This window comes from Cherax quadricarinatus, chromosome 20 (assembly GCF_038502225.1).
Source record: "Cherax quadricarinatus isolate ZL_2023a chromosome 20, ASM3850222v1, whole genome shotgun sequence".
Lineage (NCBI taxonomy): Eukaryota > Metazoa > Arthropoda > Malacostraca > Decapoda > Parastacidae > Cherax > Cherax quadricarinatus.
In genome coordinates this window covers 27,790,946-27,803,521 of record NC_091311.1, presented here as the reverse complement: position 1 = coordinate 27,803,521, position 12,576 = coordinate 27,790,946, and the positions used below count along the sequence as shown (strand labels likewise).

General features: G+C 41.3%; 1 protein-coding gene across 1 annotated transcript in view; it reads right to left on the bottom strand.

Moving 5' to 3' along the window:
- LOC128703372 (uncharacterized) overlaps positions 1-12,016 on the bottom strand; it is a 25,471-nt gene extending 13,455 nt beyond the window's left edge. Inside the window, exons 1-4 of the mRNA XM_070087092.1 lie at positions 11,663-12,016; positions 8,162-8,396; positions 638-854; positions 55-161 (exon numbers count right to left, since the gene is read on the bottom strand). Of these exons, the coding sequence (XP_069943193.1) occupies positions 55-161; positions 638-854; positions 8,162-8,396; positions 11,663-11,939 (836 nt within the window). The 5' untranslated portion in view covers positions 11,940-12,016. The remainder of the gene's footprint in view (positions 1-54; positions 162-637; positions 855-8,161; positions 8,397-11,662) is intronic.
- Positions 12,017-12,576: the final 560 nt, after the last annotated feature.

Genomic DNA, 12,576 nt, shown 5'->3' with positions numbered 1-12,576 from the left:
TGTCATATAGACTTTGCTAAATTTAAAAAAAAAGAGAAAGGTAGATTGACTTACATGAGAACGAGGTCAGCGGGTTGAAGGTTGACTGTGTGAGGTTGAGTGTGGCAGTGGACGTACCGTACCCTGTGTCCCAGCCTCGCCAGCGTCACGTTCAAAGACACCTGCTTGGTTAGTTAATGGGGTTTAAAGCCTATCGACTACTCTAGGGCCATTAATGCTGCATGACAAGAATACTTTAATCCCCTAAAAACAGGGATTAAACTCTCAGCATATATACAGTGAGAGAAATATACCTTCTTGTATATATACTGAGACACTTGAATTTAGAGTAAATGTTTAAAAAAAAAACATTCACAACTAACACATAAATTAGCCCATAAACAGGAAATTAAAATAGACAGACAATATATTCGTCCGACTGGATCGTTATCAAGGTCTAAGTTGAGACAAACATTCGATGTTATTTTAGGGTGGGTTATGTTTACGCAGTGTTGACAGCTAATAAATTACATAAACAGAAAGCTTTACGTCTAGCATCGTTATTAGTTAAATGGTTGGATATAACAAGCTCGTTGTTTTGAAGGAATCATTCAGAACGTTACGTTCAGTAAGGTAAAACTTCAGTAGACAGACTGACCGTCATGTCATGTTGGGTGCAGGAGGAGGGGATGCAAGTGGCGTAGTAGAGGGGCAGAGGGTCGGCTAACACAGCCAAGCCAGGACCTATTTTCAAGCCCTTTGTGCCAAATGCACTCTCTACGTCCGTGCTGTCCATCACGCCCACCCCCATGCCTTTCATCATTCCCATATCTGTGTCTTCGACATCTTCCACGTCTTTGAGGTCATCTGCTGTCCTGCAAGACGACGTATCTAAATTAGTACTACACGTAAGAGTGGTCCTGGAGGATATTTATCACCAGGATCAAGAAATAAAGTAACGAGCTTTGTTTCTCTGCTTGCCTGCCTCTCCTACTACGCTACCAAACACTAATTTTCAGAATTCGTATGACCTTACCTTAATATAACCATCTCTACACCTGACCTGACCTCCGTCTTTCTCCTTTGTATTTTTCTCCCCTCGTGACTTCATAAGATACTCAGGAAGGCTTGCCGCATCCCCCAGTCTCCATTACTTATTTGTGGGTTGTAAAAAGAGTCAAGAACCTTCTCCTGATCCTGACTTAGCTAACTTTTAGATCGTGCAAATACTAGTACTAGTAAGATATGAACCTAGAATCACTAGTAATCAGTAACTTACGAACCTACCAGCACTAGTAACTTATGAACCTACCATCACCAGTAACTTACGAGCCTATCATCACTAGTAACTTACGAGCCTACCATCACTAGTAACTTATGAACCAACCATCACTAGCATCTTACGAACCTACCATCACTAGTAACTTATGAACCAACCATCACTAGTAACTTATGAACCAACCACCACTAGTAACTTACTAGCCTACCATCACTAGTAACTTACGAGCCTACCATCACTAGTAACTTACGAATCAACCACCACTAGTAACTTAAGAGCCTACCATCACTAGCAACTTAAAAGCCTACCATCACTAGCAACTTATGAACCAACCATCACTAGTAACTTACGGGCCTACCATCACTAGTAACTTTCAAGTCTTCCATCACCAGTAACTTACGAGCCTACCATCACTAGCAACTTACAAGCCTACCATCACTAGTAACTTACAAGCCTACCATCACTAGTAACTTACAAGCCTACCATCACTAGTAACTTACAAGCCTACCATCACTAGTAACTTACAAGCCTACCATCACTAGTAACTTATGAAACAACCATCACTAGTAACTTACGAGCCTACCATCACTAGTAACTTATGAACCAACCATCACTAGTAACTTATGAACCAACCATCACTAGTAACTTATGAACCAACCATCACTAGTAACTTACGAGCCTACCATCACTAGTAACTTATGAACCAACCATCACTAGTAACTTACGAGCCTACCATCACCAGTAACTTATGAGGCAACCATCACTAGTAACTTATGAACCAACCATCACTAGTAACTTACGAGCCTACCATCACTAGTAACTTATGAACCAACCATCACTAGTAACTTACTAGCCCACAGGCACTAGTACCTTACGAGCCTACCATCACCAGTAACTTGTGAACCAACCATCACTAGTAAGTTACGAGCCTACCATCACTAGTAACTTACGAGCCTACCATCACTAGTAAGTTACGAGCCTACCATCACTAGTAACTTACGAGCCTACAATCACTAATAACTTATGAACCTACTATCACTAGTAACTTACGAGCCTACCATCACTAGTAACTTACGAGCCTACCATCACTAGTAACTTGTGAACCAACCATCACTAGTAACTTACGAGCCTACCATCACTAGTAACTTGTTAACCAATCATCACTAGTAACTTACGAGTCTAACATCACTAGTAACTTGTGTACCAACCATCACTAGTAACTTACGAGGCTACAATCACTAGTAAGTTACGAGCCTACCATAACTAGTAACTTGTGAACCAACCATCCCTAGTAACTTACGAGCCTACAGGCACTAGTACCTTACGAACCTACCATCACTAGTAACTTGTGAACCAACCATCACTAGTAAGTTACGAGCCTACCATCACTAGTAACTTACGAGCCTACCATCACTAGTAAGTTACGAGCCTACAATCACTAGTAACTTATGAACCTACTATCACTAGTAACTTACGAGCCTACCATCACTAGTACCTTACGAACCTACCATCACTAGTAACTTGTGAACCAACCATCACTAGTAAGTTACGAGCCTACCATCACTAGTAACTTACGAGCCTACCATCACTAGTAACTTACGAGCCTACAATCACTAGTAACTTATGAACCTACTATCACTAGTAATTTACGAGCCTACCATCACTAGTAACTTACGAGCCTACCATCACTAGTAACTTGTGAACCAACCATCACTAGTAACTTACGAGCCTACCATCACTAGTAACTTGTTAACCAATCATCACTAGTAACTTACGAGTCTAACATCACTAGTAACTTGTGTACCAACCATCACTAGTAACTTACGAGCCTACAATCACTAGTAAGTTACGAGCCTACCATAACTAGTAACTTGTGAACCAACCATCCCTAGTAACTTACGAGCCTACCGGCACTAGTACCTTATAAACCTACCATCACTAGTAACTTGTGAACCAACCATCACTAGTAACTTATGAACCTACCATCACTAGTAACTTATGAACCTACCATCGCTAGTAACTTACGAGCCTACCATAACTAGTAACTTGTGAACCAACCATCCCTAGTAACTTACGAGTCTACCGGCACTAGTACCTTACGAACCTACCATCACTAGTAACTTGTGAACCAACCATCACTAGTAACTTATGAACCTACCATCACTAGTAACTTATGAACCTACCATCGCTAGTAACTTACGAACCTACCATCACTAATATCTTGTGAACCAACCATCAGTAGTAACTCACGAGTCAACCATCACCAGTAACTTACGAACCTACCACCACCAGTAAGTTATGAACCTACCATCACCAGTAACTTATGAACCAACCATCACTAGTAACTTACTAGCCCACCGGCACTAGTACCTTACGAGCCTACCATCACCAGTAACTTGTGAACCAACCATCACTAGTAAGTTACGAGCCTACCATCACTAGTAACTTACGAGCCTACCATCACTAGTAAGTTACGAGCCTACCATCACTAGTAACTTACGAGCCTACAATCACTAGTAACTTATGAACCTACTATCACTAGTAACTTACGAGCCTACCATCACTAGTAACTTACGAGCCTACCATCACTAGTAACTTGTGAACCAACCATCACTAGTAACTTACGAGCCTACCATCACTAGTAACTTGTTAACCAATCATCACTAGTAACTTACGAGTCTAACATCACTAGTAACTTGTGTACCAACCATCACTAGTAACTTACGAGCCTACAATCACTAGTAAGTTACGAGCCTACCATAACTAGTAACTTGTGAACCAACCATCCCTAGTAACTTACGAGCCTACCGGCACTAGTACCTTACGAACCTACCATCACTAGTAACTTGTGAACCAACCATCACTAGTAAGTTACGAGCCTACCATCACTAGTAACTTACGAGCCTACCATCACTAGTAAGTTACGAGCCTACCATCACTAGTAACTTACGAGCCTACAATCACTAGTAACTTATGAACCTACTATCACTAGTAACTTACGAGCCTACCATCACTAGTAACTTACGAGCCTACCATCACTAGTAACTTGTGAACCAACCATCACTAGTAGCTTACGAGCCTACCATCACTAGTAACTTGTTAACCAATCATCACTAGTAACTTACGAGTCTAACATCACTAGTAACTTGTGTACCAACCATCACTAGTAACTTACGAGCCTACAATCACTAGTAAGTTACGAGCCTACCATAACTAGTAACTTGTGAACCAACCATCCCTAGTAACTTACGAGCCTACCGGCACTAGTACCTTACGAACCTACCATCACTAGTAACTTGTGAACCAACCATCACTAGTAACTTATGAACCTACCATCACTAGTAACTTATGAACCTACCATCGCTAGTAACTTACGAGCCTACCATAACTAGTAACTTGTGAACCAACCATCCCTAGTAACTTACGAGTCTACCGGCACTAGTACCTTACGAACCTACCATCACTAGTAACTTGTGAACCAACCATCACTAGTAACTTATGAACCTACCATCACTAGTAACTTATGAACCTACCATCTCTAGTAACTTACGAACCTACCATCACTAATATCTTGTGAACCAACCATCAGTAGTAACTCACGAGTCAACCATCACCAGTAACTTACGAACCTACCACCACCAGTAACTTATGAACCTACCATCACCAGTAACTTATGAACCTACCATCACCAGTAACTTATAAACCTACCAACACTAGTAACTTACGAACCTACCACCACCAGTAACTTATGAACCTACCATCACCAGTAACTTACGAACCTACCATCACCAGTAACTTATGAACCTACCATCAGCAGTAACTTATGAACCTACCATCACCAGTAACTTATAAACCTACCAACACTAGTAACTTACGAGCCTACCAGCACTACTATCTTATTACACAATGGTAGTTAAGACAATAATATTACTTTAGACCCGAATGCAGCTTCTTTCTTATTATCTTATAGTTGGCACAAACGCTGTAATTATAATATATCCTGCAGGCATATGATGAAATGCAAATGAGCCAGATTGGTTGTAAAGGAGAATGATTTGCATCATCCGCATTGTCTTGAGGCGACACTGATCGTAGTTTTTGCCAAAAGCCCCATAACTTCTCAAAAATTCCAGTGTATTAGTTGTCCTTGCTATCTGGAGGGCATTTCGGGGATGAATGCCCCAGCGGCCAGGTCCACGACCAGGTCTCCTGGTGGATCAGGGTCTGATCAACGAGGCTGTTACTGCTGGCAGCACGTAGTCCAACTTACGAACCACAGCCCGGTTGTTCTGGCAGTGACTTTAGGTATCAGTCCAGCTCCCTCTTGAAGACAACCAGGAGTCGATTGGTAATTCCCCTTATGGCTGGTGGGAGGCTGTTGAACAGTCTTGGGCCCAGGACACTTACTGTGTTTTCTCTTAGTGTACTAATGGCGCCCCTACTTTCACTGGGGTTATGTTACATCGCCTGACAAGTCTTTTACTTTCGTGTGTTTCGTGTGCTTTCGAGTGTTTCTGTGTGCAGGTTAGGGACCAGTCCCTCCAGAATCTTCCGGGGGTAGATTATGATATATCTCTCTCGCCTGCGCTGCAGTGAGTACAGGTCAAGTGATTCCAGGCGCTCCCAGTAGTTAAGGTGTTTGATGGAACTTATATGTGCAGTAAAAGTTCTTTGTACTTTCTATAGATCTGCAAAATCACGCATGACATTACCGTACTTAACGCCATCTAATTCACCTCACCTTTGTCCACACTATATTGTGTTTTGTAATGTATGATAACTAACTTTTTGTTTTGAAAAGAAAAGACACAATATAAGTTCATTATCAATTCGCAAGACTGTTTTGCAACATTTCATGACATGGTAAATACGAGTTTAATACATGAACACAGGAAATTCAAGAGTTTCACCATCATGAATGATGTGCTGAAGTGTCAAACTTATACCAAATATCTACATAATTGTTTTTACAATGGCCACAAAGAAATTCTCTGGATGGGAAAACGTAGATTTAGACTCACAGTATCGTGCATCAGGCACCACTAAGCATTATAAATCAGCAAAAAAAAATGGACTTCCAGTACAAATAATTCCAGGCTGAGCAATACACAGATAAGGTGGCTGACGGATTTTAGTTATCATTAATTTTTCAAAATAAAACTCCAATGATCAACCGAGAAAGAATATAATTTTATTGATTTTTAAACTGCCTCAGTGTACTGTCCATTTGGCTTCAAATTATGTCATTATTCCCCCTTCCTTCAGATATCTTTACTCATTCACTTTATTAGATCCATGTACTTCATGAAATATCATATATATTCTTGTTTAAGATATGGGTTCCTATGCTCACATAATCATTAAAATATATTTACAATCTATAGTTAACTAATCATCATAAAATCTTACATAATGGAACTCAAGTTGCAGGTACTGGAATGCATCGCTGTGAGCACAAGTCTATTATAGGTGAGCATAAGTCTATTATAGGTGAGCATAAGTCTATTATATCGGCAATCAGACTAGGAAACTTTTGTCAGAGTTTAGTTCCCGTACCTCACCTGTCCGGACACGGAAGAACATTAACTGAAAGAAGGTGAAAATAACTGGACAGGTCTTGCACCTTCATCATCTACACAAATGGAATAAATTAATGGATGTTTGGGCCGCTGCATCCAGTATTAACAAACTCTCCATTGTCACATAGATATATTTAAGTACTTATCATAATTCCAGCGAGAAAATGGTAACTATATGGAAAGTGAAATTAACATTGCCTACGCTGAGGGTAAATGTTTTACTGCAAACATTACAAGGTACTTACATTATTCTGTAGTGCCATGCAATTCCCTCCTCCAACTTCTGCTGGGGACCTTCCAAAGTCACGAATCCATTACCAAAACCGTCCAGAGGACGGTTCTAAATAGTCGCTCCTGGTACATGGTTTCATGCATGCAAGGAGTGTGCATCACTACATATCTGTATTTCGCATCCTGTACATTGACAGCTTCTGCACTATCTTCCTTGATCATTAAGTTGAACTTGATGTTAGATTTAGATTAGATTTTGCCACCGAAAGTGGCTAGTTTATTGTGCATCCCATATCTATCCTGTGGAGGGTGGCGTAACAGCGTATGGATGCACAAAAGGCCGAGGAACTAGGCCCCAAGAGGGTTAACAGGTGTACATATGGATTTATATTTACATATCTACAGTTCACTTAACTGTTACAAGTATATCTGGTATCTTATTTTCATTAATATGATATCCTGACGTGTCACATAGGTTATTATACTGTCTATCTCTGTATTCCTCAATAAGTGTATAGTTAAACAACCGGCAAGTTATCCTAAGTGGCTCGAATGGATGCAAGATCAATGTACCTGCTACACAGTGCTATTTCAGGGGTATTGAAGTCTAACTAAAGACTGAATTAGGCAACTCTCGTGAATAGGTTCTCAGTGCCACCTCACTTAAGATTCTAATCACTGACTCAACAAATTATATGCTCCTACAATCCAATCGTTACATGATAAACTGTACTTATAATATAATGAGTTACAACACCTGGTATGCTATCACATAAAACCTACATAATCATGCGCAACATTCGTGTCAAAATCTAGGCTTAACCATCTCAGCCGCAATTTTCAGAATCGTAATGAACAATCCGTCTCGGCTCAGTTGTGACCAGAAGCAGACATATTCGGAAACGAAAACCTGAACGAAGGTTTCACTTCACCCTGAAGTAGTGTTGCGGTGAATGGACATTTGAATGCACACTGTGGAGGGTGTAGTTAACTCTGCAAGTTGACAGTAAGGGAGGATAACGAAGCTATAAACCTTAGATTAAGTTTATACTCACAGGTACACTGCTAGGAAATATTTACAGGTAATACTTACAGGTACGCTACCAGGCAGTACTTCCCATCGAAAGACCTCTGCTCCTCATCCTTCTGATAGTGGCTCTGCCGGTGGTGGTAGTGTTGTTGCTGGTAGCGGTAGTGCTGTTGCTGGTGGTAGTGGTAGTTTTGTAGGGTGTAGTGAACGCTGAGGCTGACGCACTCTTCATACACACCCACCATGTGAACGTTACCAAAGAGGAAGCCGTCTGGCATCTTACCCCACGAGTCCACCACTACGGGAGTAGATGATGTTACACACACATTACGAAATAGCTCTTCGAACAACCAGAACTTGACTCACATTACTCATCCAGTAAAGAACACAACACGCAGAGAATTCCACTGATTCCTTCAAGTGAAAACAATTAATTGCATTAGACAATAGACGTAAATCACTGTCTGTCATGATTGCCGATATATCAGTTCAGCCTCAGTGTCACTGATCGAAAAATTTCATGACCTTGCCAAGTATATTTTAAATCCTAGCAGATTTTTTTTTAAATGATACATCTTACATGCTGTGTAAAGAAGCTTATTACGAAAATAATGTAGTAGTGTAAGAAAAGAATGTAGTAATTCACGAGAGGGATGTAGCCTTTAAGACGGTCTGACGGTCTTAAGACTGTCGTAAAGTGACGACTACCGACAACATGATGAAAACGCACACGCATTCACTTGCTGAAGACAACTTTAGTGAAGACCTTTCGCTCCTTCGACCTTGATGTCTTCAAAGGTATTTAAAGTGATCATCCTCCATGGAGCGAAACGTTGTCTTCAGTAAAGGTGTGTTAAGAGAAAGCTTTCGCCTTCATTTTCGTTCCGAAAATTACTATGCCACTGTTTCACCACACCGACACGTGCGGCAGGTGGGTGGGCTCATCAGGTGGGCGGATTATCACTCTTTGTCAGCTGTGAACCTCCCGCCTACATCTACCATAGTATATGTATATATATATATATATATATATATATATATATATATATATATATATATATATATATATATATATATATATATATATATATATATATATATATCGAGATTTGTATGTCTCTCAGTGTATACACACTGAGAGATGTTGTTTCTCAACATCCGAGATAGCGTGTCTGTCTTGCATTTACCTGGAGGCGGAGGAGAAGGATCGAGTCTCCACAGCTTCCTAGCAATGAATTACTCATGCGGGCTTAGCGCTTCACAGATTACGCTTCACCGATTTGCTCCCCAAATTTTTTCATTTTTTTTTTTAAAGTGTTACAACTTTGCATTGTCATTTAGCACGAGCAGGGGGGGGCGACCCCCGCTTTCCTCTACCGTCAGTTTAGGAGACAAGACCTTGTGGTGAAGACGTGAGGGGACGACACATGTCCTCTCCACAAATCTTCTCAGCATGTCTGCACACTTCACTGACTTGACAGATTTATTGTCACAGCTGCTGGTCGCTCACCCACACTCAACACTGTTGAAGAAGACGACGAAGAAGAGGAGGACGAACACGAGGAGGAGGAGGAGGAGGAGGAGGAGGAAGACAACATTTTCGGGGTTATCTTGGGTGGTCAGTCCAGGATAACCTGCGGAAGCCACACAGTGCGGCTTATTTCCGTCCTGGGTCCTTAAGGCCTCTTCTTTAAAAAAGAATTTGCAACAGTCAGTTAATTCCTGCGACCATATGCACAGCAAGGTGACCATGAGCAGCGCATCTGAGGAGACGGGTCCATACGTCTCGCCCGGGGATCGAACCCGGGTCAATTTTGTTAAGAATCGAGCTCTTTCCCGCTTAACTCAGAGTTACACTGAAGTCACTTTTAAGTTCTTTATTTCTTATACGTGTACCCTTAGAGAGTAATCATTGATTACTCTTAAAGTGTTGTGTTGTAGTTGAGAGTGTCTTAAAGTGTTGTGTTGCAGTCGACAGTGTCTTAAAGTGTTGTGTTGTAGTCGACAGTGTCTTAAAGTGTTGTGTTGCAGTCGACAGTGTCTTAAAGTGTTGTGTTGTAGTCGACAGTGTCTTAAAGTCTTGTGTTGTAGTCGACAGTGTCTTAAAGTGTTGTGTTGTAGTCGACAGTGTCTTAAAGTCTTGTGTTGTAGTCGACAGTGTCTTAAAGTGTTGTGTTGCAGTCGACAGTGTCTTAAAGTGTTGTGTTGTAGTCGACAGTGTCGTAAAGTGTTGTGTTGCAGTCGACAGTGTCTTAAAGTGTTGTGTTGTAGTCGACAGTGTCTTAAAGTGTTGTGTTGCAGTCGACAGTGTCTTAAAGTGTTGTGTTATAGTCGACAGTGTCTTAAAGTGTTGTGTTGTAGTCGACAGTGTCTTAAAGTGTTGTGTTGTAGTCGACAGTGTCTTAAAGTGTTGTGTTATAGTCGACAGTGTCTTAAAGTGTTGTGTTGTAGTCGACAGTGTCTTAAAGTGTTGTGTTGTAGTCGACAGTGTCTTAAAGTGTTTTGTTGTAGTCGACAGTGTCTTAAAGTGTTGTGTTGTAGTCGACAGTGTCTTAAAGTGTTTTGTTGTAGTCGACAGTGTCTTAAAGTGTTGTGTTGTAGTTGAGAGTGTCTTAAAGTGTTGTGTTGTAGTCGACAGTGTCTTAAAGTGTTGTGTTGTAGTCGACAGTGTCTTAAAGTGTTGTGTTGTAGTCGACAGTGTCTTAAAGTGTTGTGTTGTAGTCGACAGTGTCTTAAAGTGTTGTGTTGTAGTCGACAGTGTCTTAAAGTGTTGTGTTGTAGTCGACAGTGTCTTAAAGTGTTGACGGCACGAAATAAGTGAGTGAAAATCTGAACCCGTAATAAGACTATTGTGTTCAGTGAGCCATTAATCAGACGTAAGACTGACAGTCCAAAAAGAATTTTTCACGAGACTCAAAATTCCGCCGGCTTTTTCTCACCGGCTGAGTTATGGTAATGTTTCACTACGGCACGGCTGAAGGCTTTACAGTGTTTCCCTTTCAAGAAACTCTTGATGGGGTTGCCTTGACACCGATGATGGGCTCTTGATTCCTGGAACTGGTGATGCTTGCAGCTTCTGTGATTGAAGCCTTTTTTGTCTTCTGTTTTGGGTGCTGTGGGACCCCTTGCCGGGCTTAATAATAACTTGCAACTTTTGAAGAGGAGCTGAAACTCACACTTGCAACTTTTCAAGAGAAACTGAAGCTCACACTTGCAACTTTTCAAGATGAAAGTTAAGACAGCCACGGTGCTGTAAACACCACCTCCAAGGCTGAGGGACTGATTACCTCATCTTTTGTATATACTTCTGTTTTTTAATTATGTCCAAGAATCTGTATTGATAAAGCCACTGGATGGCTAAACGTATACAATAAAGATAACCAGATGTTGCACAAGTGTCTTAACTTTCATCTTGTCGGTATTGTATACCTGTCTCGCACAATTTTTCAAGAGAAACTGAGCTCACACTTGCAACTTTTCAAGAGAAGCTGAAACGCACATTTGCAACTTTTCAAAAGAAACTTAGCTCACACTTGCAACTTTTCAAGAGAGACTGAAACTCACACTTGTTGGCCCATTCGGTGGTGTTCGCCACATTCAGACGAGTGAGAACTTCCCTCACGTCTTTCTTACAATCCTCGTTGTCAATCCTCTCCGGAAGAGGAAGGTAAAACTCCGATACACTTTCCCAGAGATAATTGTTGATGCTAAGCCGTAAGGGAAGAGCATCGAGCCTGGAAGCCTGGTTGGGCGGACCCTCAGTCACTCTGCTGAGCACAGCGGTCACACTAACGACGCTTAAGAAGGCCGCCTCGAAAATTCTGGCTCTGAGACCCATCATAAAAGGCGTAGATAGTGTCACCAAGAGCCACAACACACTGAGAGGGAGGCGTTGAAGACAATGGTGTTGAGACTCGAGGTTAGTGAGCGGAGCGGAGCACGCAAACTGAGAGGCAGTGAGGCCATGGTAACTGCCGCTATCTTATCGTTCACTTAAAAAAGAAAACTAGAGTGCTTTCACACGCTTATAGCGATATAGTTACAGCATGTGCGGCAGCAGGTGTGAGAGTGTGTACGTGTGATAAGCAAGGGATGGTCTCTTCTGTGTACCTAAGACTGATGTGCGCTTCATGTTCTGAACACGTCAACAACCAGACTAAAACTGTGAAGCAGCGTCAAAATACCAGTAACCATAACTAAGCCTTGATAAGATTCTCCAATATAAGAGAAGACTTGCTGGTGGAAAATGTACGTTACTCTTCAGTGTCATACCCTTTAACTTTGCTATACCTCTCATGTGTTTCGAGAGTTTTTTTTTACTCTCCCAATTCGGCCCTGCGCCAGGCTGTCTGGTGCTTACCTGGTCAACCAGGCTATTGTTCCTTGAGACCCGCTGGTTCAAATATCCATCACAGCCTGGTTGAATCAAAACAATGCAATCAAATTAGAAAAAAATACTGAAGGGTTTATATATATAT